The sequence below is a fragment of the Columba livia genome, chromosome 6 (genome assembly GCF_036013475.1).
Source record: "Columba livia isolate bColLiv1 breed racing homer chromosome 6, bColLiv1.pat.W.v2, whole genome shotgun sequence".
Taxonomy (NCBI): domain Eukaryota; kingdom Metazoa; phylum Chordata; class Aves; order Columbiformes; family Columbidae; genus Columba; species Columba livia.
In genome coordinates this window covers 810,443-833,335 of record NC_088607.1, presented here as the reverse complement: position 1 = coordinate 833,335, position 22,893 = coordinate 810,443, and the positions used below count along the sequence as shown (strand labels likewise).

Below are 22,893 nucleotides of genomic sequence, written 5' to 3'. Positions count from 1 at the left end.
AGCTCTTCTGACAGTTTTTGTCTCCTCTTCAAGAGACACAGCTGCAGATTGTGTTACTGTTTAAATCCACCTTCTCCAGGACCCACACACCGCTGGGCTTTGCCTTTTCATGAGCCCTGATCCCACGTGGAGTCGCAACCAACCAGGCGGGAGTTGTGCCCCAGCACTCAGAGCCGTGTGACAGACACCTGGGTGCTGGACGCTTAACCGAGGCTGTGACAAGACATCTTCGTTAGCGAGCAGTGCTAACGAGAGCACCGCGACGGATGGTGCCCGTTCTCCTGGCTGCCGGAGCTGCACTCAACTGGTCCAGACCACGCTGCAGTTTGCACTGCTGCTGCTTCCCAAGGCTCCAGGAAGTATTCAAGAGGAGATTTTCAGTAACTGAGATCTCAGATCTCCTGGGAAATCTCTCCTTTTGCAAGGTTTCCCAGCATCAGAACGAAATGCAGCGGGAAGGGCAGGACGGCTCATCGCTGCGCCAGGGGCGCGTTTTCTCACCCTCAAGGTCTGAGCTGCCGACCACAGCGAGATGGACAGAGCCACAAGGAACGAGAGGGCACCCAGCTTTCCTCCGGTCGCCCAGCTTGTCTTGCGCTGGTCTCACCACGTGCAGACACCATCTGAACCAGTCTCTGCTGTCCCACAAGGCCGATATTGCACATTTTGCACAATGTCAAAGGCCGTTTCCCTGCCCCAGCCTATCACAAAGCCCCACACCATGCGGCTGTCACATAGATGACGACAGCCAAATTCAGCCATTTTCATGAACCGTCACCGGGGCTATGGTCACACCGCTCCTGTCCACCGCGTGCACACATCTCAGCCAGACAGAGGGACACAACGACTGCTGGGGCACAGCAAAGCGCAGGTGATGGAACGACCACAGAGCAGCGCCAACGCAGCCAAGTCTCCTGCGTTGCAGCATATGCGTATGGACACACGCACGTGCACACACACACACCCCGAACTTGGTGCGCGCAGTGCAAACGAATGGTGCAAAAAGCCGTGACAGAAGCAGCCAATAGTTACCTACACAGGGACTGAGTGAGAGCCGGCGAGAAAGGGAATGAAAAAGGAATAAACCTAGCAAACCAACCAGCAACTGATTCCCAGAGCTATCCAGCTTTCTGATCATCACCTCCCACCTTCTCCCACATGCTTGGCATAAAAGACTTGTTAAAAATAAACAGCAATAGCTCTTCAGCATCACTCATTTCTGAGTGGGAAAACAGCCCAGGGCTTCAGAGAGGCCTCTTGACCACATCGCGCCAGCTCAATCACCCAAACCAGCTCCCAGCGCCTTGCTGACCCACCGCCACCCTCACAGCCTCTCGGGAAACAACACATCATGAATATTCGCCATGAAATGGTCACAATTGCGCTGGTATTTTAAAATACAGCTGTTTCATCAAGATGCCAAGAATTAAAGCAATGCCAAAGGGCAAAGGTATTTTCCCGAATGTGTTTTCCTGTGTTTACTGAGCAGCCGTCATCTGACAATAAGAACAGCCCATTCTAGCACTGTTACCATTGCAATAAATTGTAAGGACAGAACAGCAGGCACCTGATGACACACACAAGCAAAGCCAAGCCCGAGTGCCCGAGCCTACCTTGCCAAAGCTGCCCTTCCCGATCGCCCGGAGAATCTGGAAGTGGTCAAAGTTCACTACAAGGTAAAAAAAAATATATAAAATTACAAATGCTTTATTGCAAAGATCTTATATTTAAAAATAAGACAGCAAGACAACTAAAGAGCACCGGTCAAGCTTTTATTAGAAGTCACCGCCTCCCGGGGAAGATGCGGGACAGTTGTTTCGCTACCTCTGCCTGCACCCGCAAACCCAGCCCTGCGGACCTGCTGGCGTGCAGAGCCGCAGCAAGAAAGGGCAGCGCAGCTGAACGCTCCAGCTGCCGCCTTCAGCAGCACACACAGTTATCACCGCTAAGATACTGCTGCGATCTAATCTCAGTCTTAAACACATGAAAAAGATAGGTCTGTTTATACCAATAATGAGATAAGCCCCATTGCCACAGAGCTGGAGTGCCCCACAAACAGATAAATACTGTCACAAAAGCCAGCGTAAAGGACCCAGCATATTGCCATTTTACAAATTGCCTCTTTATACCGCAGTTCCTTCACATCCTCCCCGCCCCGTGAGCTGCAGGGCTGGAACCAAAGCCCCTGGTGCACACGCAGCCCCTGGTGCACACGCAGCCCCTGGTGCACACGCAGATCCTGGTGCACACGCAGATCCTGCACAGGCACACACAGATCCTGCACGGGCACACACAGATCCTGCACGGGCACACACAGATCCTGCACAGGCACATGCTTCAGCTGCTGCACAGCTCTGATGTGCTCAGGCACTTGGACAAGAGCATCGTTGTCAGTCCCTTCCAAACCAACTGTACTGTACTGTACTGTTCTATTCTATTCTACTCTACTCTACTCTACTCTACTCTACTCTACTCTACTCTATTCTATTCTATTCTATTCTATTCTATTCTATTCTATTCTATTCTATTCTATTCTATTCTATTCTATTCTATTCCATTCCATTCCATTCCATTCCATTCCATTCCATTCCATTCCATTCTATTTTCCGTGTGTTTGGAAGTGTCCGGAGAGTGCAGGAGCTCGCCAGTGTGCTGCGGTGTCCCCCGCTCAGCTGCACCCATCAGCCGCTAACACCGCGCCGAGAGCCCGGCCGTGCCCAGGGCCCCGGGCGTTGTGTCCTTGGCACGCCGTGAGCGCCGCACACACAGCAGCGCTGGGCACGGGGGTTGAATGGTGCGGGAGCTGGTCAGAGAGCACCGACCTGCCGCCTGACTGACACTGCAGACCACATTGCACACAGGAAGAGTGGGAGCAAAGAATTCCCTATAAATATTCCGAGTCCCACTTGCAGACCTTAAATAAATGCACATCTGTCATCTCTGAGGATGAATCAAAAGCCCACGCATGCCCGTGGAGTTCCTATTACCCTTTTGTGCTAGGCTGATATCCAAAATATTGTTATTGTCACTTTTGCGGGACATTTTCTGCAGGAAAAGTCTGCCAAATGACACGGAAAACAGGGTCTGGGCCAGCGTTACCACGGATGTCCCCACACCCCCAGAGCCCCCGCCAGTGACGCCAAGGGCAGCCGCACCATCTCCTCCCAGATGCTCCAGGACACGTGTGAAACAGCACATGGGGAAAGCAGAGCTGCCCCGTGCGAGCAAACCCAGCGACGGAGCCGTGTCACCCAGAAACACGCGCAGGACCCCCAGCTCCAGGGAGCGCTTCAGCCACAGCACCGCCCTGGCCATGGAACCGCCCCGAGGGCTCAGATCCGCAACCGCTCCAGGAGGAGAGTTCCCGACAACCCTTTATTATACTGTTTGGAACACTGTGTAGAAAGCATTGCCGTGGAGAAAACAAAACCAAAAGTGCCATTTCCATGTATCCATGGCTACAAGTGCTGCAGAAAGCATCCCCTAGTCAGCAGGCAAGAGACAAACCTAGATATGAATACTCACCAGGCCCTTGAACCTGCCAGCAAACATGTCACTTTTAATAAACTAAATACACTGCTCTGCCGGTTTGAAGTTCAGATGATGTTAGATGAACAGGCACTGACTATTTTTTTCAGTTTCACTATTTTCTTCAGGAATCAGTAAGCAATCCCATTAAAGAAAAAGCAAGCCTCAACATTTGAGGAAGAAAATCATAGTAGCAGCACATTGCTTTTTGTGCACAACACACTGGATTTCTGAAAATGACAACATATCACTACAGAATATGTGATTAACCCTAAAACAGAAATCCAGACCGGCCTGGAACAATTCCGGTGCCCCAGAGGCTCCGGTTTCCGTGGGCTGACAGCAGAAGCTGCCGGTCACCCGCGGCCGAGGAGCTGCGCACTGGGGGACAGGGACGGGTCACAGACACGGGAGGGCTGCAGCACACGCCGCAGCCAGCACGGGGCACACCCCACCTGCCAACGAGCTATTCTATTCTATTCTGTTCTGTTCTGTTCCGTTCCGTTCCGTTCCCCTCCCATCCCCATCTGCAATGTACCAATGCGAGGGGGCACAAGGACGCCGATTTGTCGGTCACACCACAATCCAATGCCATCTGTTGTGTTGAAATGCCCCAATGGGTATTCCGTTAGCTCCTTATGAAAAAACTATGCTAATTGCTCCTATTGACTCCTCTAACAGCTCGTTATCAATATCGCACCTTTGCAGCTAAGCGGACTGCTGGACATCGGTATTTGCCACGCGAGACGTGCCTCTCGTCGGCATCAGGTGAAAACCATGGATCACAAATGCAGACACATCCTGCGAGCCGGATGTGCGCAGTTCAGGGTGATCTGCTCCAGTGTCCAGCAGACAGACAGGAGCGATGGTGGCAGTGATCTGCTCCAGTGTCCAGCAGACAGACAGGAGCGATGGTGGCAGTGATCTGCTCCGGTGTCCAGCAGACAGACAGGAGCGATGGTGGCAGTGATCTGCTCCAGTGTCCAGCAGACAGGAGCGATGGTGGCAGTGATCTGCTCCAGTGTCCAGCAGACAGACAGGAGCGATGGTGGCAGTGATCTGCTCCGGTGTCCAGCAGACAGACAGGAGCGATGGTGGCAGTGATCTGCTCCAGTGTCCAGCAGACAGGAGCGATGGGTGGCAGTGATCTGCTCCGGTGTCCAGCAGACAGACAGGAGCGATGGTGACAGTGATCTGCTCCGGTGTCCAGCAGACAGACAGGAGCGATGGGTGGCAGTGATCTGCTCCAGTGTCCAGCAGACAGACAGGAGCGATGGTGGCAGTGATCTGCTCCGGTGTCCAGCAGACAGACAGGAGCGATGGTGGCAGTGATCTGCTCCAGTGTCCAGCAGACAGACAGGAGCCATGGGTGGCAGTGATCAGCTGTTCATTCTGCATTGATTTACAAGATATCTAAAAGCGGGGCAAGACAAAGCTACCGTAAAACTTTAGATACACATTGAATACCCAGTGAGGGGTCAACATCAAGACCTGGTATTAATGTCCAATAGTGGGAAAACAATGGATGCAGTTAGTAAATTCCATATCCAATATCCTCAAATCTGGGGAAAACAGATGATCAAAAATCACATTTTAAGAACTGAGCCAACCTTTCGGTATTTATCTGCCTGTTTTCCAGCTACACCAATAAAAACAGGGAAGTTTTAACTCCAAGAGTGACTCTACAACACTAAAGACCTAAGAAATCCTTTTTTGAGTCTTGAGACAGCACATTTATAGGGCACAATCAGCTTTTTCTATCAATGCATGCCCATATGTTGGTATAATTAATAGCATTTGTCTGCCTATCCTATTACTCCAATCTGGCTTTGGAAGTAAGCACCACGGTGATTGATGTACGAACATCAGTATGTGGCCACAGTAACCACAAGTTTGCTGCCACAAAATGCCGAGAGTTTCAGCTCATGGCAAAGGGTTCTGGCTGAGATGCAAAAGCCACGGCACACGTGGGTTCCAGCTGGGGAGGAAAAGCCGTTTCTGCAAACAGCTTGGGGGAAAAAACAGGTATTTGGTGGGGAGAGGGAGCACAGGGCAATGGGGAACGATCCCTGAATCCCCCCGAGCCCAGAACCCTCGGAACCCTCGGCCCCCATCGGCTGTAGCCGGCGGGAGGAACCGCAGTGCGGGCACTGCGAACAGCACCAGCAACACGGTCAGTCTGCAGCACCCCGGGCTGGTCTGCCTGTTCACACCCACGGAGAAGATTACACGGGTGAGAAAAATGGAAATACAGTATAATGTGGCTGTCAGGAAACTCAAGTGAGCATTAACTACCCAGGAATTCAGGGAACGCTGGTAGATAATGAAAGAAATTAAAGGTATAATAAAAGCCCAGTGCTGCAAATGAGCCCCTTTAGAAACTAAGGATTCAAACATACTATTAGGAAGTGACTCTGAAGCCATGTAAAAACAGCGAGTTAATGTACGATTAAAAATGAATCTCTCTGAATCCGTAAGGAATCAAATGCACCATGCAAAGCAACGGCAAAGTCATTTTAGGAAGACTGAGTTATTGATACTGGGTACAAAAATGTTTGCATTGGCCAGAAACCATTCCTAATTAGTGCAAAAGCACCGTTGCATTGGCCAGGAGCCCGTGCGAAGGAGTGCGAGCTTACCACGCTCGCTGCTCCCCCAGCAACGGCTCCCGGGGCACTGAGATCGCAGAGAAAGCACCGCAGCTTGTCCCTTGTGCTCCGCGGGCTTTCAAGATGCTATTTCTGACAGAAAAAATGTGCTACTTTGCAGCCCACACCTAACACCAGCCAGAGCCCCCTGGACCACCCAAAAGCAGTGACCCCGCCCCGAGACCAGTATGACCATGGGTTCGTTCCTCCGTGCTCCCATATGCCAAGCCAGTATTTCTGGAAGGGTCCTGCTGCTCAGCAAAACTCTCCGGTAAATGGTCCGTTCTACGCAGGTATCGCTTGTTGAACAGCTCCCGAGCAGAAGCTTGGATGGCAGAACCATCACCTCACAGTTTAATGGAAAACTTCATATGCAGCTGGAATCAAATCTCCCTGGCAAATACCCAAACTCCTCCAGCGCACCGAGTCTGGAGCAGAGCGGCGCCGAAGCCGTTTGATCACAGCATCGTCTGCCGCGGGCTGAAAGGGCTGCTAATTAGAGCCCTGCAGGAGCGGCAGGAACACGCCGTTTTCATCCCCGTTCCATGGATGTGCCCTTGTAACAAACCTGAGACCCGGTCCCCCCAGCTCCAGCTCCCCCCTACTGGCAGCGGAGCCTTCACGGGCTCTGAGCCCGTTTTCCATGCCACATAATTTAAGCCTAGCCTAAAGCGCCTGGATTGCCCAGGTCAGCGCTACCCGAGGCTCAGCTCGTCAGTGACGGCCCCTGACGTGCTGGGTCTCGGGGGCGCGGACGGAGCAGACAGGGGGTGCAGGGGCGCTTCCCCCCGCCCGGCAGCTCCACGCGGCCGCTCCGCAGGACAATCACCACTTCTCGCACCGCTGCACTAGGAATTATCGTTCTTACCTCTCCTGCTCTTCATCCCAGAATAGAACAAGAAGATGAGGAAGGTCATTTGAGCCATTTAATTCTGGGACAGCTCCGTCGTCATTGCAAAGTTTGGTTTTTGCAGGGGCGCAGGGAGCAAAAGAAGGAAGCGAACCTCCCCCTGCGCCTCCTCAAGGCCACTTGTTCTCTTGTCCTTTTTTCCCCAATTCTACAGCTTAGAAAATTTGATTTCAAGTAACTAAATTTGATGTACCAAAAAAGTCTTTATAGCACATGTTTATAGTAACATAACATTAGCAATAAACATCCGCTAAATGTTACTTAATGTTTTCACAACATATGTTATGAATGATAAATGGATGACTTTGGCTGCCTTATGAATACTGAGGTGCATTGTGTTCAGGGCTGGGCAGCAACTGCTAAAATGCCCTGAACACGAAGTTTGGGGCAACTTTGCCATTTCCATTCCGAACTGAAAGCTGAGGACCTGCTTTACAAACCAGCAAACCACCAGCGTTTGGGTTTTGTGAGCCTCAGTTCACTCCATCCGTGGGAAACACGTTGATGTTTCATGTACGAACCATACGTTTGGGCTCTGCAGTGCGAAGGTTTGCTAACAGTGCCAGCTTAAGTACAATTGAGGAATTCTCACGGGAGAGCGCAGGAACCTGTGGTAACCAGAAATCACTGCTTCCAGGAGGACCCTTAGGACCGCTGCCGCGAGGCGGCCCCGAGCCGCCGGGCTCCAGCAGGCAGCTCCCCACCCCAGGTGAACGAGGTCTGCAGGAGACGCTCGTGATGAAGCAGAAAGCACGAGAACAGGAAAAGGAGGAAATGTTTAACAACTTTGTCGCAAAACTGGGGATACAGAAGTGCAAGAACCATCTCCAAAGTTAAACTAAATGCTATGTGAAAGAGACGGATCTTCTAAAAGTCTAAGAAAGTCATTTAGTCGGGAATTCCTCTGACACAGGATGTTTTCCCCTTTATGGGGCTGCATGCCTGGCCTCATGGGACCCCAGTTCATCAGTTTATGTTGTTAAACGTAACTCCAGATAAATACTTTTTACGTAGAGAGAGTTTCCATGTCACTGCAGCCCATTCAGAGAAATCCTCCCTGCGCTATTTCCTTCTAGAACCACCTCAGGACAGCAGCCACACCAGCCGCCCAGCTTCAGTTTCACCCCCGCGTCAGGACGCTGCTGCGTGCACGTCCCTCTGCTCTGCACCGCAGGCAGCAATGCCGGCAGCAATGCCAGCAGCACCGCAGGCAGCAATGCGGGCAGCACCGCGGGCAGCACCGCGGGCAGCAATGCCGGCAGCACCGCAGGCAGCAATGCGGGCAGCACCGCGGGCAGCACCGCGGGCAGCACCGCGGGCAGCAGGCAGCAATGCAGGCAGCAATGCAGGCAGCAATGCAGGCAGCACCGCAGGCAGCACCGCAGGCAGCAGGCAGCAATGCAGGCAGCAATGCAGGCAGCCCCGAGAGCCCGGCCGCAGCGCTTCCAACATGGCATCAGACACATGGCAGTTTAGCTGAACTCATCTCCCGGGTACAGAGCCCTCATTATGATTATTAGAGAAAGGAAACTAAGAATTAAAATACACTAATCTGAGTTTTGTTCTGCAAGGCCATCTTTCTATTTCAGTATTAGTCATACCACCAGAAACACGCAAGACCTGGAGATGACAAATGCCCAAGTCCTCATCTCTCTCCCTCCCGAGAAGGGCAGGTGCTGGGTGGGCAGGGATGGGGAACAGGGATGGGATGGGGAGAGGGGATGGGATGGAATGGGGAGAGGGGATGGGATGGAATGGGGAGAGGGGATGGGATGGAATGGGAGAGGGGACAGGGAGAGGGAATGGGTTCTGCAGAACCCGTCCCCTGCTGCAGGTGTTTAAGCGGCAGGGTGGCTTGCTACTTCGTGATCACCTTCCTCATCAGACCTACCACCTCATCAAAAATGGATACTGCAGCATTCCTCGGCCTCCACACTTGTGAAGAAAACCCGCACTGCACCCTCGAGCTGTGTTGGAACTGTAAAATATTTAAGCCCATCCAGTGGTGCTTGATGAATTCTGAAAGCACGGGCATGCCAGGAGGGTTTCCAGCTAAGCTGATGCAAAATCTCATTGAAGTGGAAGGAGGAAGAGTCTCCAGACGCCAGCGAGCAGGTGTGCCGGTGCTGAGCGTCCTGAGGACACCGCGGACGGGCTCTGCCCGCGGACGTGCAGGAGAGGCCCTGCCAGCCGGGACGACCAGAACCAGCTGCTCTTCCAGAAACTTCTTCAACAGCAATTCTCCTGTTTATTTTTCTCTTGGCAGCCACTCCTGCATGACCTGGGATGGATAAGAATCCAAGAGAAGAGGAGAGGCCAACGTCACACAGCTCAGGGCACACGGGCAAAATTATCACAGGGACCTGCAAGCTGGTGTGTGTTACCTTCCTCCCGGGCACACGGAGCAGGAACCTTCTCTGGGGTTCTCTTATGAAGACAACTAGGAAAATAATGAATGCCAGATTTACTGTTCTGTGGGGAAGCAATTCTGTGAACCAAATGTAAATGGTTGAAATGTCTAGAAAGCGCAGCGGCCCCAGCCAGGTGCAGGCGCTGGGTCGGGACGGAGCTGCCGGGCCCTGTGCTGAGCGTGGGCAGGCCCAGCTTCACTCTGTACGTGCCAGTAAAACATCGAACCACAGAACGGTTTGGGTTGGAGGGACTGTCCCAGCTCCCCAATGCCCCCCTGCCATGACAGGGACATCTTCAGCAGCTCAGGGTGCTCAGAGCCCGGTCCAGCCTGGCCTGGGCTGTCTCCAGGGATGGTTCATCCACTCTGGGGACCTAGCCGGGCTCCCAGCACCCTCATTTCACACCAGTTGACTGAGAGCAGGATGAGCTGTCGCTGGCTGGCACAGTTTTGAAAGCATTAACCATTTTTCAGTCCTGCCTAATATAACAAGGATAAAATTTTTCAACAGTTATGTCACAGTAATAGTTTAATTTAGTGCCTTGAACATGAAGTGTAATAAATAAATGTTTTATATCAGAAATAAAATCTGCTCATTTTCATGGGTTTAGCTCACCCTGTGGTTCTGACTGTACAAGTGAAACCGTGAAATGAGAAGTTAATTCTTTAAATCATTTCAACCCACAATTTAAACGAAAGTTGAAGGGAGACAAAGCCACTTTTGTGGGTCTGATACGGCAAATTGCTTCTGATCCTCTGGTCTTTAATTCACCTTTGTCATGCGGATGAGCCCAATCCTCCCATCTTCATTCAACAGGAACCTTCTATAGTGAACTCACAGCATTTCCAGGATGCAAAGGACTCATGCTGCCCTCTTGCAAAGGAACATATCCTGCTCCAGAGCACGCTACCTTTCACGTTACAGCTGCTTCTCTATTTTAATCACTTTAAAGTTGCTAAATTATTCACTGTTCAGAAAATACATTTTCATTGCCTAGAGTTGGCAACTGAGAATGACTTACAGAAATAGGTCATCCTCATCCCGTAGAAGAATTAACATACACTTCGTGTGCCTCCCCACCCGGTTTCCATTTTTAAGCTCTGCTCCACGTGAGGACGGGCCAAATTTAAACCGTCTGCATTTTTCATGCTGCTCCATCACGCTAAACCCACAGTCTCCACAATGTGCCCTGACTTCACATTTTTAACAAACCACAACCAGCAAAAAAATTAGTAGACCAACTTTTGCCTGGTATTCACACAGACAGTGGGTAGAGCCTCAATGATCATTGCAAAGCATCCCACCCGAGTCTCCCAGCGCCACCAGTTCAGCTTGAGAAAACTCGGTCCTGCGTGGGGCCGACCATCGCCAGCAGCCAAGGGCGCGCTGGGCCCTGGGGGTGCAGGCTGCGCGTTTGTTGCTCTGCTTTTTCTTTACCTACACACCTCCAAAAGAAACAGATTTTAACGTGACATTTAAAAAATAAAATGCTGGCACGTTTAATTTTCCGTTTTTACACATTTCCAAATTAAACACAATTCGCTAAGGACTGTTCCCCAGCAAGCTGTTAGCCATAATATGCCCAGGCTGCTGACTACTACAGCCATTTTCCTCGCTGGGAAGCACAGAACAAGGGCTGCGCTCGAGCTTTCGGTTCCTGCTCTGCTCCGCTCAGGCGGAGGTGGCTCTTGCCAGCACTTCATTACATGGAAACCACACTGGTTTCTCCAGCCTCCAGAAAACGGGATTCGGCTACGAGGAAATAAAGGGCACACGAGACCAGAGGACAAAGCAAGAAATCTTTAAGGGATGATAAAGAGCAAAACGAAGCTCTAAGCCCTGTGTGCATCCGGGGGAGAACAGGAAAGTGATTTTGGGAGGTGCAGGGGGATGGAGGGGAGCAGAGCACCGTGTGGGGCTGCTGAGGACAGGGACGGCCAACCCTGCGCTCTGCTCCCAGGGACGGGGACGGCCAGCCCCACGCTCTGCTCCCGAGGACGGGGACAGCCAGCCCCGTGCTCTGCTCCCGAGGACGGGGACGGCCAGCCCCGCGCTCTGCTCCCAGGGACAGGGACAGCCAGCCCTGCACTCTGCTCCCAGGGACGGGGACGGCCAGCCCCACGCTCTGCTCCCAGGGACGGGGACAGCCAGCCTCGCGCTCTGCTCCCGGGGACGGGGACCGCCAGCCCCATGCTCTGCTCCCAAGGACAGGGACAATCAGCCCCGCGCTCTGCTCCAGCTCCAGCTCTGATCACGGTGAACTACCCCTGCTGCACAGCCCGTCGTGCAGCGCAGAGACACCGCGCTGGGTGTCACACCCACGCTGGGTGTCGCACACCGGAGCGGCACGGCGCATGTGCCCAGCTGCAGCTGTGCACAGATGTGGGAGCAGCATCGCTCTCGGAGCGGACAGCACAGAGAGCAGGAACAACAGCAAGAGGCCCAGGAACTGTTGCTTGGGAATTCTAAGGTCCAAATTCAACTCTATCCACAGTGACAACAGCAGATCTTGGGGACATTTTGGCCCAGCAGAATCAACGGGAGGTTCTCCAGCTGACTTTAGTTAGACAGGGGTTTTCCTGGCCAAGCTCTGGACGCTGCCCGTTTCACTGCACCAAAAGCACCAGCTGTGTGTGGGGTTTGTTAAGCACCAGGGCTCTGTCTCAAGCCAGACCCACGGTGACACTGTGGCTGCGGACAGGATGGCAGCAAAGCCACAGAAAACCAGGTCCCTCAGCATCGCACCTGCCAGGGGATCCTCTCTGATCCACCCCGAGTACGAGACGCTGGTCACTGAATGAAACCTGCCCGGCCACACGCGGTGGATTAATTACAACATCGTTCTGCGCCCGTCACAGGTCGAAGCGATCATTACCAACTGAGGAAAACAACTGCTAATAACAGTATTGCTCACAATCTTATTCCAGAACTCAATTCAAACCGATTGTTCAGCTCAATAGCAAACAGCTTACACTAATTCCTACCAACTTTTAATACCCATATAGTGAAAAAAAGAGTTTGCACTGAAATGGCACAAATTCTAATGCACAGCAGGATTAACTCTTCGTGCTTTAAACTTAATTATGTGGCACTTGATATTCCCTCTTCCTTAGCTAAACCCGACACCACGCATCTAATGATTTCGATGCACATACGCTGATGGAGCTAATTAGGACTCCTGTAGGGCTGAGCTCAACTTTTCCAGTGTTGTCTAAACTGCAAACAAAATGTTCTAGAAGCCATACTGAGCAGCACAGGCCCCGTGCGGCACAGGCTCCGTGTGGCACAGCATGGCACAGCGCGGCACAGGCCCCACGCGGCACAGGCTCCGTGTGGCACAGCGCAGCACAGGCTCCGTGTGGCACAGTATGGCACAGCGCGGCACAGGCCCCGCGCGGCACAGCATGGCACAGTGCGGCACAGGCTCCGTGTGGCACAGCATGGCACAGTGCGGCACAGGCCCCACGCGGCACAGCGCGGCACAGGCTCCGTGCAGCACAGCGCGGCACAGCGCGGCACAGGCTCCGTGTGGCACAGCGCGGCACAGCACGGCACAGGCTCCGTGTGGCACAGCGCGGCACAGGCTCCGTGTGGCACAGCATGGCACAGCGCGGCACAGGCCCCACGCGGCACAGCGCGGCACAGGCTCCGTGTGGCACAGCGCGGCACAGCGCGGCACAGGCTCCGTGTGGCACAGCGCAGCACAGGCTCCGTGCGGCACAGCATGGCACAGTGCGGCACAGGCTCCGTGTGGCACAGCGCGGCACAGGCTCCGTGCGGCACAGCGCGGCACAGCGCGGCACAGGCCCCACGCGGCACAGCATGGCACAGTGCGGCACAGGCTCCGTGTGGCACAGCGCGGCACAGGCTCCGTGAGGCACAGCATGGCACAGCGCGGCACAGGCTCCGCGCAGCACAGCATGGCACAGCACAGCACAGCGCGGCACAGGCTCTGTGCGGCACAGCATGGCACAGCACAGCACAGCGCAGCACAGGCTCCGTGCGGCACAGCACGGCACAGCGCGGCACAGGCTCCGTGTGGCACAGCACGGCACAGCGCGGCACAGGCTCCGCGCAGACCACTCGCTCCTGTGCATCTACAGCAACACAATCATGTCTGCTGGGGAAAAGAAAAATACCTCAAAACACCGAATGCTCCATCTCCTGGGCTTTCAAAGTGTTTCACTGTTGACTCCGGCTTCAGGAGGATCAAACCAGGAACCAAATAGAAACCTTGCTTATATACTCGGAAATGGATTATGCTAAAAGCTAAATAACATAAAAACTTAATTTAAAAACACAAGTGATAAACAAAACAAATTCCCCCATCTGTGGCTTGGTACTGAAGGTGAGAAGAGCACGCTGCTCGGTCAGGTGGGACGCGAGCTGGTCTATCACTAACCTGATTGTACCGTCTCTCCCCATGCTGTTTACACACAAGCGCTCACCGTGGGGTTTCTCTTGCGGAGGCTCCGATGGGCACCAGGACACCCGACATCTCCCCACACGGTCACCCCAACCTTCCGACAAGCAGCTCCTTGGTAATTATTTCTACAGTATTGTTAAAGGCCTGACTGCAAATCCTCTAGGTCAGCCCCATTAGGTATTGCCCAGGACACGACTGCGGGCTGCAAATGTTCATGCCCACCAGGAAGACACCAGCCTTCTCTTTCTGGAAAACTAAACTCCGCATTTCTGTTGTTTCTCAAAGCAGAAAGTTCACGCTATGTGAAATCATCAGATGGTGTGACCGCAGGATCGCACCCAAAGGGAGCCCAGGCTTAGCCAGGTCCCGGTGCTAAGCTGTCCTGTCTCATCCTTGCCATTCCCCTGCCTGTGCTTTATTCTCCCCCCTCCTGCTTTGTTTCACTCACAGTCACATTTCTTTCCTCCCACTCAAACGCTGTGACAAGCTGGTACTCAGCTCTGCTGGAAACACACTGATCGGGATGTATTAATTCATGTAAAATCCTTTCCACTTTTCTACACCAGCAAGAGAAAGTTGGAAAGGATCATTCTGAAGTTTGAGGCAAATAACTATGGTGTTCCTACAGAAACGGCTCTCTGTCACAGTATGTGACACTTATTTCCAACAGTACTGCAGAGAGAGCTACTCAAACTATTCATTATTAACTTAGCCGCTCGCTCGTCTAACAATCATGTAAGACTCACTCCTGCCTAGGACAAAGGCGCTGGCCCTGCGCACGGTGGCCGGCCTGGCAGCGCAGCCCGGTGAGGCTGCGGGACACCAGAGCAGCCCCGGCGGCGGGAGAACCAGTCCGGGTACCCGAGCATCTCCGGACACGTCTAGAGCATCAGAACGGCCTGCGAGTACCAATGCACTGGAAATATGGGTGCTCAGAATGTATATGTGAATATATGTTATTACTTAGTATAGATATGAATATTAACATGAAATATCACTGGCTATTCTGAAATTATGATACCAATAAATGTAAGGATACCCAGTATATCTCACTTATGCCTCACAAAGTAGAATCATAAAATCCCAGAGTCCAGTACAGCTCTTGGGCCAAATAAACACTGGTGCAATGGTGCTGGACCATTTCTGAGGCCTGAGGAAATGTACCTGTCTGCCAGCGGACATCCATTTATTCTCGATTAAAATTGATCCAACAAATCAGAGTAAATAGAGTTTTGTCATTTTTTTCCCTGGAGGGAGAAAAGAAAATGGAAATACTTCTATTGCAGACCAAAGCGACCTGTTAATAAAGAACACGGGGTAGCCCCAGCTGCACGTGAAGGAGATGCTGGGATCACCATGACCGTGACCATGGCCCGGCACCGCGGGGCTGGGCGCCGGCAGCGTGTGACGGGGGTGTCACCCCCGGACCCGCTCCCCACACCGACACGGCAAGCGGGGCTGAAGACGTGACGTAATGGTGACAAACCAGAAAACCGTGCCATCTGGAGCTGACGGGCTCCCCAGCTCTGTGTCACCATCATCTATCTGCTGATGCACCGGATTTAAAGCAACTCCTTAAAGTAGGATGTCATTCCTATGTAGCCACTACACATTAAGAACCTGTACATCTTAATTTAAAGATATTCAGGCAAGCAGAGGCAGCACGGGGAAGCTGAGCCCCGGCACCGGGAAGCTGAGCCCTGGCACGGGGAAGCTGAGCCCTGGCACCGGGAAGCTGAGCCGCGACACGGGGAAGCTGAGCCCTGGCACCGGGAAGCTGAGCCGCGACACGGGGAAGCTGAGCCCTGGCACCGGGAAGCTGAGCCGCGACACGGGGAAGCTGAGCCCCGGCGCTGGTGGCTGCAGCCCGGGCTGGAGCTGCCTGACTCCCACCATAAGCAAAACAGACTCATTAAAAACAACTCCACAATAAATCAGTGGATTTTCACCACCGCCCCAGCAGCCTCTTCAGCCCTTCTCACACAAGGCAGGGACCCAGGGACCCTCTTGGCTGCTGGAAGAGCGCACGGTGCAGCCACCCCGAGACTCAGGCCTGAAAATATGGAAAAAGAAAACCCAAAACAGCGTATAACTGATGCCAGGAGCACCCAAGATACAAAGAAACGATTCTCTATGAACTGTCATAAATATAAGTTTGAAATATACAGTCAGAGCACCGATGAAGTCCTGTCTTCAACAAGTACAAGTTCCCCAAGAACAAGGGGGTGGGCTGGACCAAGGGTTGGACTTGATGATCTCTGAGGTCTTTTCCAATCCAGTCAATTCTGTGATTCTGTTTCATCCCTAAAACGGACAATCGGAACAAGCAGCTGGGGCAGCACCGGGGGCTCCTTCTGCCATGGAAATGCCCAGCGAGGGCAGGTGACCTGCCTGTCCCCTGCCCAGCCTGTCCCAGCGCCACCAAGCCCTCCCGCAGCTCCTCGTCCCGTCTCTGGACCGCGGCTGCTGTGCATCTCACACAACCGCTGCGCCGGGAGCACCGCTGGGAAGACATTATCTAGCTTTTCCCTTCATTATACAATTCAAAATCGTTCCGATAGATGGTACAGTCAACTGAATAAAATCAGCACCTTTCCCTTTTCTCAGCCTCCGTTTCATACCTGACATCTTGAGCACTTTCCAGATAGATTTAATGAATGGAAAGTGTTCTCTCCTTATTCCCCAAAGGCAAATAGTACTTTCCTATCTCCTGGGGAAAAAAATTGCTCAAAATCTGCTTCCTTTTGATTATGAAACAGGGAAAGAAAGACTAAATATTTCTGAAATTAGCTTAATAGTATCCAGAAATATTCAAAAAGCCACTATAATGGATATATATATAACTCCATATAATGGAGAACATACATTTATATTCATACCATACTTGATCAGTGAGAGAAAAGAACTCATGGCCAGAGGAGGGGCCAGATCTCCTGCTTGTGGTATAAATGCAGTGCCACTGGCTGACAGGCCCTAGATAGATAAATACATATATATACACCGCGCTCTTCCCCTGCTCCTCACCGCTCGCTATGCTGCGCCATTCACCATCCCTCTGCACCACCAAACACTCCAAAAAGGGAGAAGAGGTTCTGAAAGGAACAGGAGCATTGCATTAAATCAGGATTTGGCCTCAGCATTTTCTCTTTAAAGCTGCTGTGCGAATTGCTGGCTGGTTCCCCGAGCGCCGGGAGGAGAGGGGGAGCCGGGGTCTCCAGGTTCCTCTCCAGGTTCCTCTCCAGGTTCCCGGGGACCCGGGTTTCAAACCTTTGCCAGCTCTGTGTCTCCCCTTTTATTTTTTTTAGTAAGTATGTAATTTACGATATTGAACATATTATGGAATAAATACCACTTGTCACTATCCAATGCTACAACTCCCCTGAAGCCTGTAATTCCTTCCAAAAGCCTTTTATGACTGTACAGATCTCCCACAGATTTCTCCCCAAGTAAGTTCAGGCTGAACCTGAAGACTGCCATCTGAGAAGATGAGAAATTATTTCAACCTATTTATCCTTCAATTGGATCTATCGCAAGGATGAGGAGAGGAGAAGAAACCTGTGCTGCCTCTGCTTACTGGAGGTCCTGGGAAAGCTCAAGACAAGCCCATGTGGCCGTGCGGGTCTGGGCTCCACGCCGCCCACAGACACCAGGGGGCCAGAGGAAACGCCGGCGGCTGACGTGGGAGGGGATGCAAAGGGTGTGACTCATTTGGGGTACGGCTCATTTGGGTCTTCCCCCTGCGGAGCAGCACCAGTGACAAACAGGAATGGCACCAGAGGCTGGCGTGAGCCCCCGGGACCCCCCACCCCATCCCACCCCACACTGCAGCGTCCTCAGCCCAACGCGCCCTACGGCATCAGGGAGTCTCTGCTTTGGTGTCCAAACCCAGAACATACACATTTCCCGGTTACTGTCCAACAGTGCAAAGCACAGAGTGCTCCAGGGCGATGTCCAACACACCTTTCACGGCGCAGACCCCGTCCTGTGTCTGACAAACGCAGCGCCCGGGGACACGACGCTGCCCGCCGGGGACACGCCAGCTCCGCACACTGCTTGTAACGGGCTCTGGTTCCGATCTTTAAACAGAAGGTGTTTTTTCATGTCTTTTGGGCAAGAAGTACTCAAAATGCATTAATGCCTTTCTCTGTTAACAAAGAAACTATGGCAACACACGCATAGTTGCCAAGAGAATTACTGAAACAAGGTTTAATAGTTAATAAGCAGCCAGATGATGTCAGACTCATCTGTTAAGACCAGTTTTTATCTGGCTATTAGAACTTAATGTCCCAGAAAGTTGGGTTGGCCAGGATTAAATAGTCTTCCTTTTAGCCCAATTACCAGTAATAAAACCAATTTTCTAAAGAATAGGGTAGAATTATCCAAAATGTGGCCAAACCATGCCTGTATTTCATAGCACAAGTATTACTCTCCTTTTGTTAAAGAGCAATTTTCTCGATGTCAGAGATGTGAATCAAAACGTAATGTAATTTGTGTGTCACAGAAATGGAGAGCAGAGGGGGCAGGCTGCTCACGCACGCAGACCACAGGCTTTGCTAAGCCCGCGCTCGTGCCAATGCTTCTGAAGTGCGCCCAAATTCTTCTTATTTTTCTTTTTTTTAACTGAGGTGATCAAGAATTCTTAAGAAAAAAAAAACAGTGAAAATCAGTTTCTAAAAAGCAATAATGATTGTTTGAGGGAAAGCATTAAGCTGGCAGGTACACTTGCAGAGCTCTGTTTTCCTGGCTGGGCACGTCCACGGGAGACCCCGTGACCCCCACACACGGGGACCATGTCCAGCAACACTGTTAATTGCAAACGGGGAGTCGTTAGGGACCGCTGGCTCTGTGGCGGGGTGGGTCTGCAATCCAACCTGGAGCCAAGGAGCAACACGCGTCTCGCCGTGAACTCAGCCCAATGGCTTTGGCCAGCACCACCCCAAAAACAGCACTGAAAAATAACGCTTGTATGGAAAGAATGTGTTGTACACATTAAACACTAAACAGTTTTTAAAATATGAACAGGTTACCAGTCAATGCAAGCCCAATAAATGCTATAAATCTGTGTCACTGTGTCACTGATTCTCTATGATCAGTCTATCAAAATGATGATTATTGGAGTTTCACAGTTGGGCAAGGTTTCTGCTAAGCTAAAAGTTTTGCAAACACAGTACAGGACAAGCCTTGCACTGGAATAGCCGGGTTTCTGGCCAGGCAGGATAGAAGAACATGCTGAGACAAGGTAAATCAAAAGGGAGATGGAAGGGGCCAAGGGTCCAAGCCCTTGTCCCGGCAGGTCCAGCACAGCCCAGCCGCTCAGCACCGCGCCGAGGAAGAAACGGGACTTTGCTGAAGTACCATCAGATTAATCAAAGTGACCAGCGAACGCAGTCTCGGCTGGGGAGGATCCGCTGCCCGTCACGCGGCAGCTCCAGGCACCGCTCCCGTCCTTCGGAGCTGCTCTTGGCCCAGCGCTTCCCCAGCACCCTGCGCAGCATCCGTCCTGCCAGCCTGGCGCCCGCTCTCTCCAGGCTCTATTCTTAGCAGCTCTCAGCTCAGCGATCCTTTAAATCACCTCATCCCTGACCTGCTACATCTTCCACGACTTTCTTTCATTTTAGTCTCCAGTGCTGCTTCCCTGAAATCAATCATAAACCTCTTCATACCTCCAGAGGGAAAGATGGGATGTCACCTCTGCACTATTTCTAGTTCTCTCATGATGATGTCTGACTCCGCTCCACTTATGCTCAATGCAATGTTGAAGTCCTCTGGTGACAACCTCCTCCTCCAGTTCTTAAAGCTTTTTGTACCAGCTGCAGGGGTGAGAGCCCGGGCAGGTACCCAGAGAGTGGTGGGTCCATCCCCGGAGACACCCCAGGCCAGGCTGGACGGGCTCTGAGCACCCTGAGCTGGTAAAGATGTCCCTGCTCATGGCAGGGGGGCACTGGGAAGGTCCCTTCCAACACAAACTCTTCTGTGATTCTATGATTCCGTGGAGTTTCTCGTGTCTAAGCACCTGCTCCCTGAAGAAAAACATTAAACAGCTTTAAAAAATTCAGCTCTTCATGTGAACATCACACGATACGGAAACGTTCTCTTCTCGATGAAGTGAACAGCTTAATAACACATAACAGATGGACCATATTTGGAGCTCTCTGTCATCAATACAACATTCACCATTTGGAATAAACCGAGCAGTACAGCTGGCCATTGTCCCCACTCGGAGGGGTCTTTGTTCAGTAGACAAGCAGAAACCGAGTGGCTGCGGAAGGAGAGCAGCGCACGGACCACCCGCGTCCCACGGCAACAGGGTGACCGGCAGCAGCTCTGCCGGGGCCTCTGCCCTCACACACGGGAGTCCAGACACCCCGCAACCCCCCCGGAGCAAAGCCATTCCTGCCGCGGGCAGCGCCGCGCGGGAGCAAGGCTGCTCACCAGGGCACTGCTCCAAGGAAGGGCTGTGCTTTTGGAAGGGCTGCTTCTCCTGTACGTGTTTTGACAGGCGAAACCCACAACAGCTACAGAAATAGGCAATAATTAAATTGCAACCTAATTTGTTGTCTTTATTTATGATAAATTATGAATTACTGTATTACGGACACTCATTCCATTCAGAAGGCTGCTAAATAAAATATACCAATATTCCTAACTCCCCAATCCAGCGCCACACGACTCCATCGGCCCGGCCCCACGGCGAGGAGGCGCAGCAAGGAACATACATCTAAACCAGCGACGAGATGACTCAGACGAGACCGGGAGAATGAGGCAGAAGATAAAAATACCCGAAAGACGTAAGGCAGGTTTCAAAAACACTCGTTTGGTCCTGAATCAGGGGGGTTGCGCCGTGTCCTCCCGCCCGGGCCCACCCGAAGCCCGCGATGGGACATGAGGTGGGGGCAGCCCGCAGGGACACGGCCCCCGAGCCCACACGGGGACAGGGACAGCGCTGTGTCCCCCGCTCTGCATCCCACCCTCGGTGACATCGCTGGTCTCAAGGCCAGCAGGAGAACACCGGGGAATTTGTGGGGCGGGGGAAGAAGAGGAACCCCCAGAACAGGCGGGCACCCCCAGAACACAGAGTCTGATGAAGCAGCCTCCAAGCAAGCGGGGCACAGACTCGCCCCGCAGCTGCCACGTCTTCCACAGCACGCGTGTGCAGAACGCAAACACAAGTGCTTTTCGCTTTCCAAATTAAATCCCTCCAAGGATAGACGTTAATTTCTCTATGGCTTCCGCTCTGGAGCAGGATAAGCTACTTCTATCTTATTATTCTTAAAAGTGAGTATTTGTTAGGAAAGTGGAGATTTGCCTCTTTGAGAAGGAAGGATTTTCTCTCCATAATTGCCATTAAGTAATGGACACTCATTTAATTAAAGACTCTATAATTTGACAGGAATCTCTAGAAATAATTTCCCCCTCGAATCACCTCCTTGAGAGGTTTTCTGACACAATGTAATGGAGAGAACGACCTTCACGGCTAATGGAGGAGTCCACAGAGCCCTGGCGATCACACGCCCCCGGGGTGTCACCCAGGGTACCCGAGATGTGGTCAGGGGGATATTAAACCCCCCTTAATCACCCTGAGTCCCGAAGTGGTTTTCAGAAGGAAATTCAAGCCCCTGGCTCAATCCATCCCCACCTCTGTGCACGGACCAGCTGTGGAGGGAACGGGAAACTGTCGCCCGAGGGCTTTTGAAAAGCCTTTTCTTAATTAATAGCGTGTCAAATGTGTGCTGCATATTTCAATGGTATTTTGAAAGACACGTACATCCTAAGCCATGCCTTGTTAACTAATTACGAAGTGCAAAGTCCTTGCCAATTTACCATCACAAGACAATGTTACAGCTGCTTTCATATCGACACAATAGGCTCAGGCTTTAAAAAAGATCCTTCAAAGGCGGTAAGTGATTAGCAGGAAAATCAGGCCCTTTTCATGGTAAGTGACAATTGAAGATACCCTCTGTTTTGAGCAGAGAACTCACTCCAAGACTTCAATATTGTATTTCTGCTGTAATATCTGAAGCTGCAAGCTCAAAATAAATGAAGACACAGAAGTGGTTTACTCTCCCTTGTCTTATCTCCCGGTTTCCGTTGCCGGCTCCCCAAAGGCCCGTGGCCACGCTTGGCGGTGTCTGCATGGCACACGGCACCCACACACCCGGCACCCGCACACCTGGCACCCGCACACCCGGCACGCGGCACCCGCACACCCGGCATGCGGCACCCGCGACACCTGCACACCCGGCACCCGCACACCCGGCACGCGGCACCCCGGCTGCAGAAACGAACACGCACACGCTCTGGTTCCGCTCCGGATCACTCGGGTTTCAGCAACTCGGCTTCAGAGCAACAGCGTGTCTTTAATAACCGTATCTCACATTAGCAGAACATCTTTGTTTACGCCAAACATACCACATAACATTCAGCAGTATACACGGAAGAAGGATCGTAATTAAATCTGTACTGTAATTGTCAAAACAAACAAGCAACATTTATTTTGCTCATTTGCTGATATAGATTCACAGCAGAAACAGAGGAATGAAGGTGTCAGATGGAGGTGGACGGGAGGAGAGGCGGGAGGGTGGGCGATGATCTGAGATGGACGAGTCCCAGCACGGTGACACCAGAACCATGGGACAGTGAAGGAGCACGTCACCCCGCGCCCCAGGCCCCGACAGAGCCTTCCTCTGACCTGCATTGTAACCAAGCGCCAGCGATCAGCACCGCCCAAGCAGAGTGCCTCCCAACGGCTCCTTGCTCCCCCCCAGACACCAGGCGTTTTAATCACCGCTGATCTCGGCCGGGCAAGACGTGGCACCCATGGCGCCGGCACAGCTGCCGGGCACAGCCAGGAAGCACAGAAAATAAAAGGAGGATTTGTGTGTTGCCTCACTCAGGGCACCCTGGTCCCCAAAACACAAGTGAAACCACAAGGGCTGGTGACAGGCACTGCGCCGGGGAAAGAGCCAAACC

General features: G+C 52.3%; 1 protein-coding gene across 2 annotated transcripts in view; it reads right to left on the bottom strand.

Annotated features, from left to right (window-relative positions):
• STK32C (serine/threonine kinase 32C) overlaps positions 1-22,893 on the bottom strand; it is a 70,723-nt gene that overhangs the window by 33,050 nt on the left and 14,780 nt on the right. The window contains exon 2 of one of the 2 annotated variants that reach the window (XM_065066690.1): positions 1,614-1,669. The exons of the other annotated variant lie outside the window; for it this stretch is intronic. Within the exon in view, the coding sequence (XP_064922762.1) occupies positions 1,614-1,669 (56 nt within the window). The remainder of the gene's footprint in view (positions 1-1,613; positions 1,670-22,893) is intronic. 2 annotated transcript variants of the gene reach the window in all.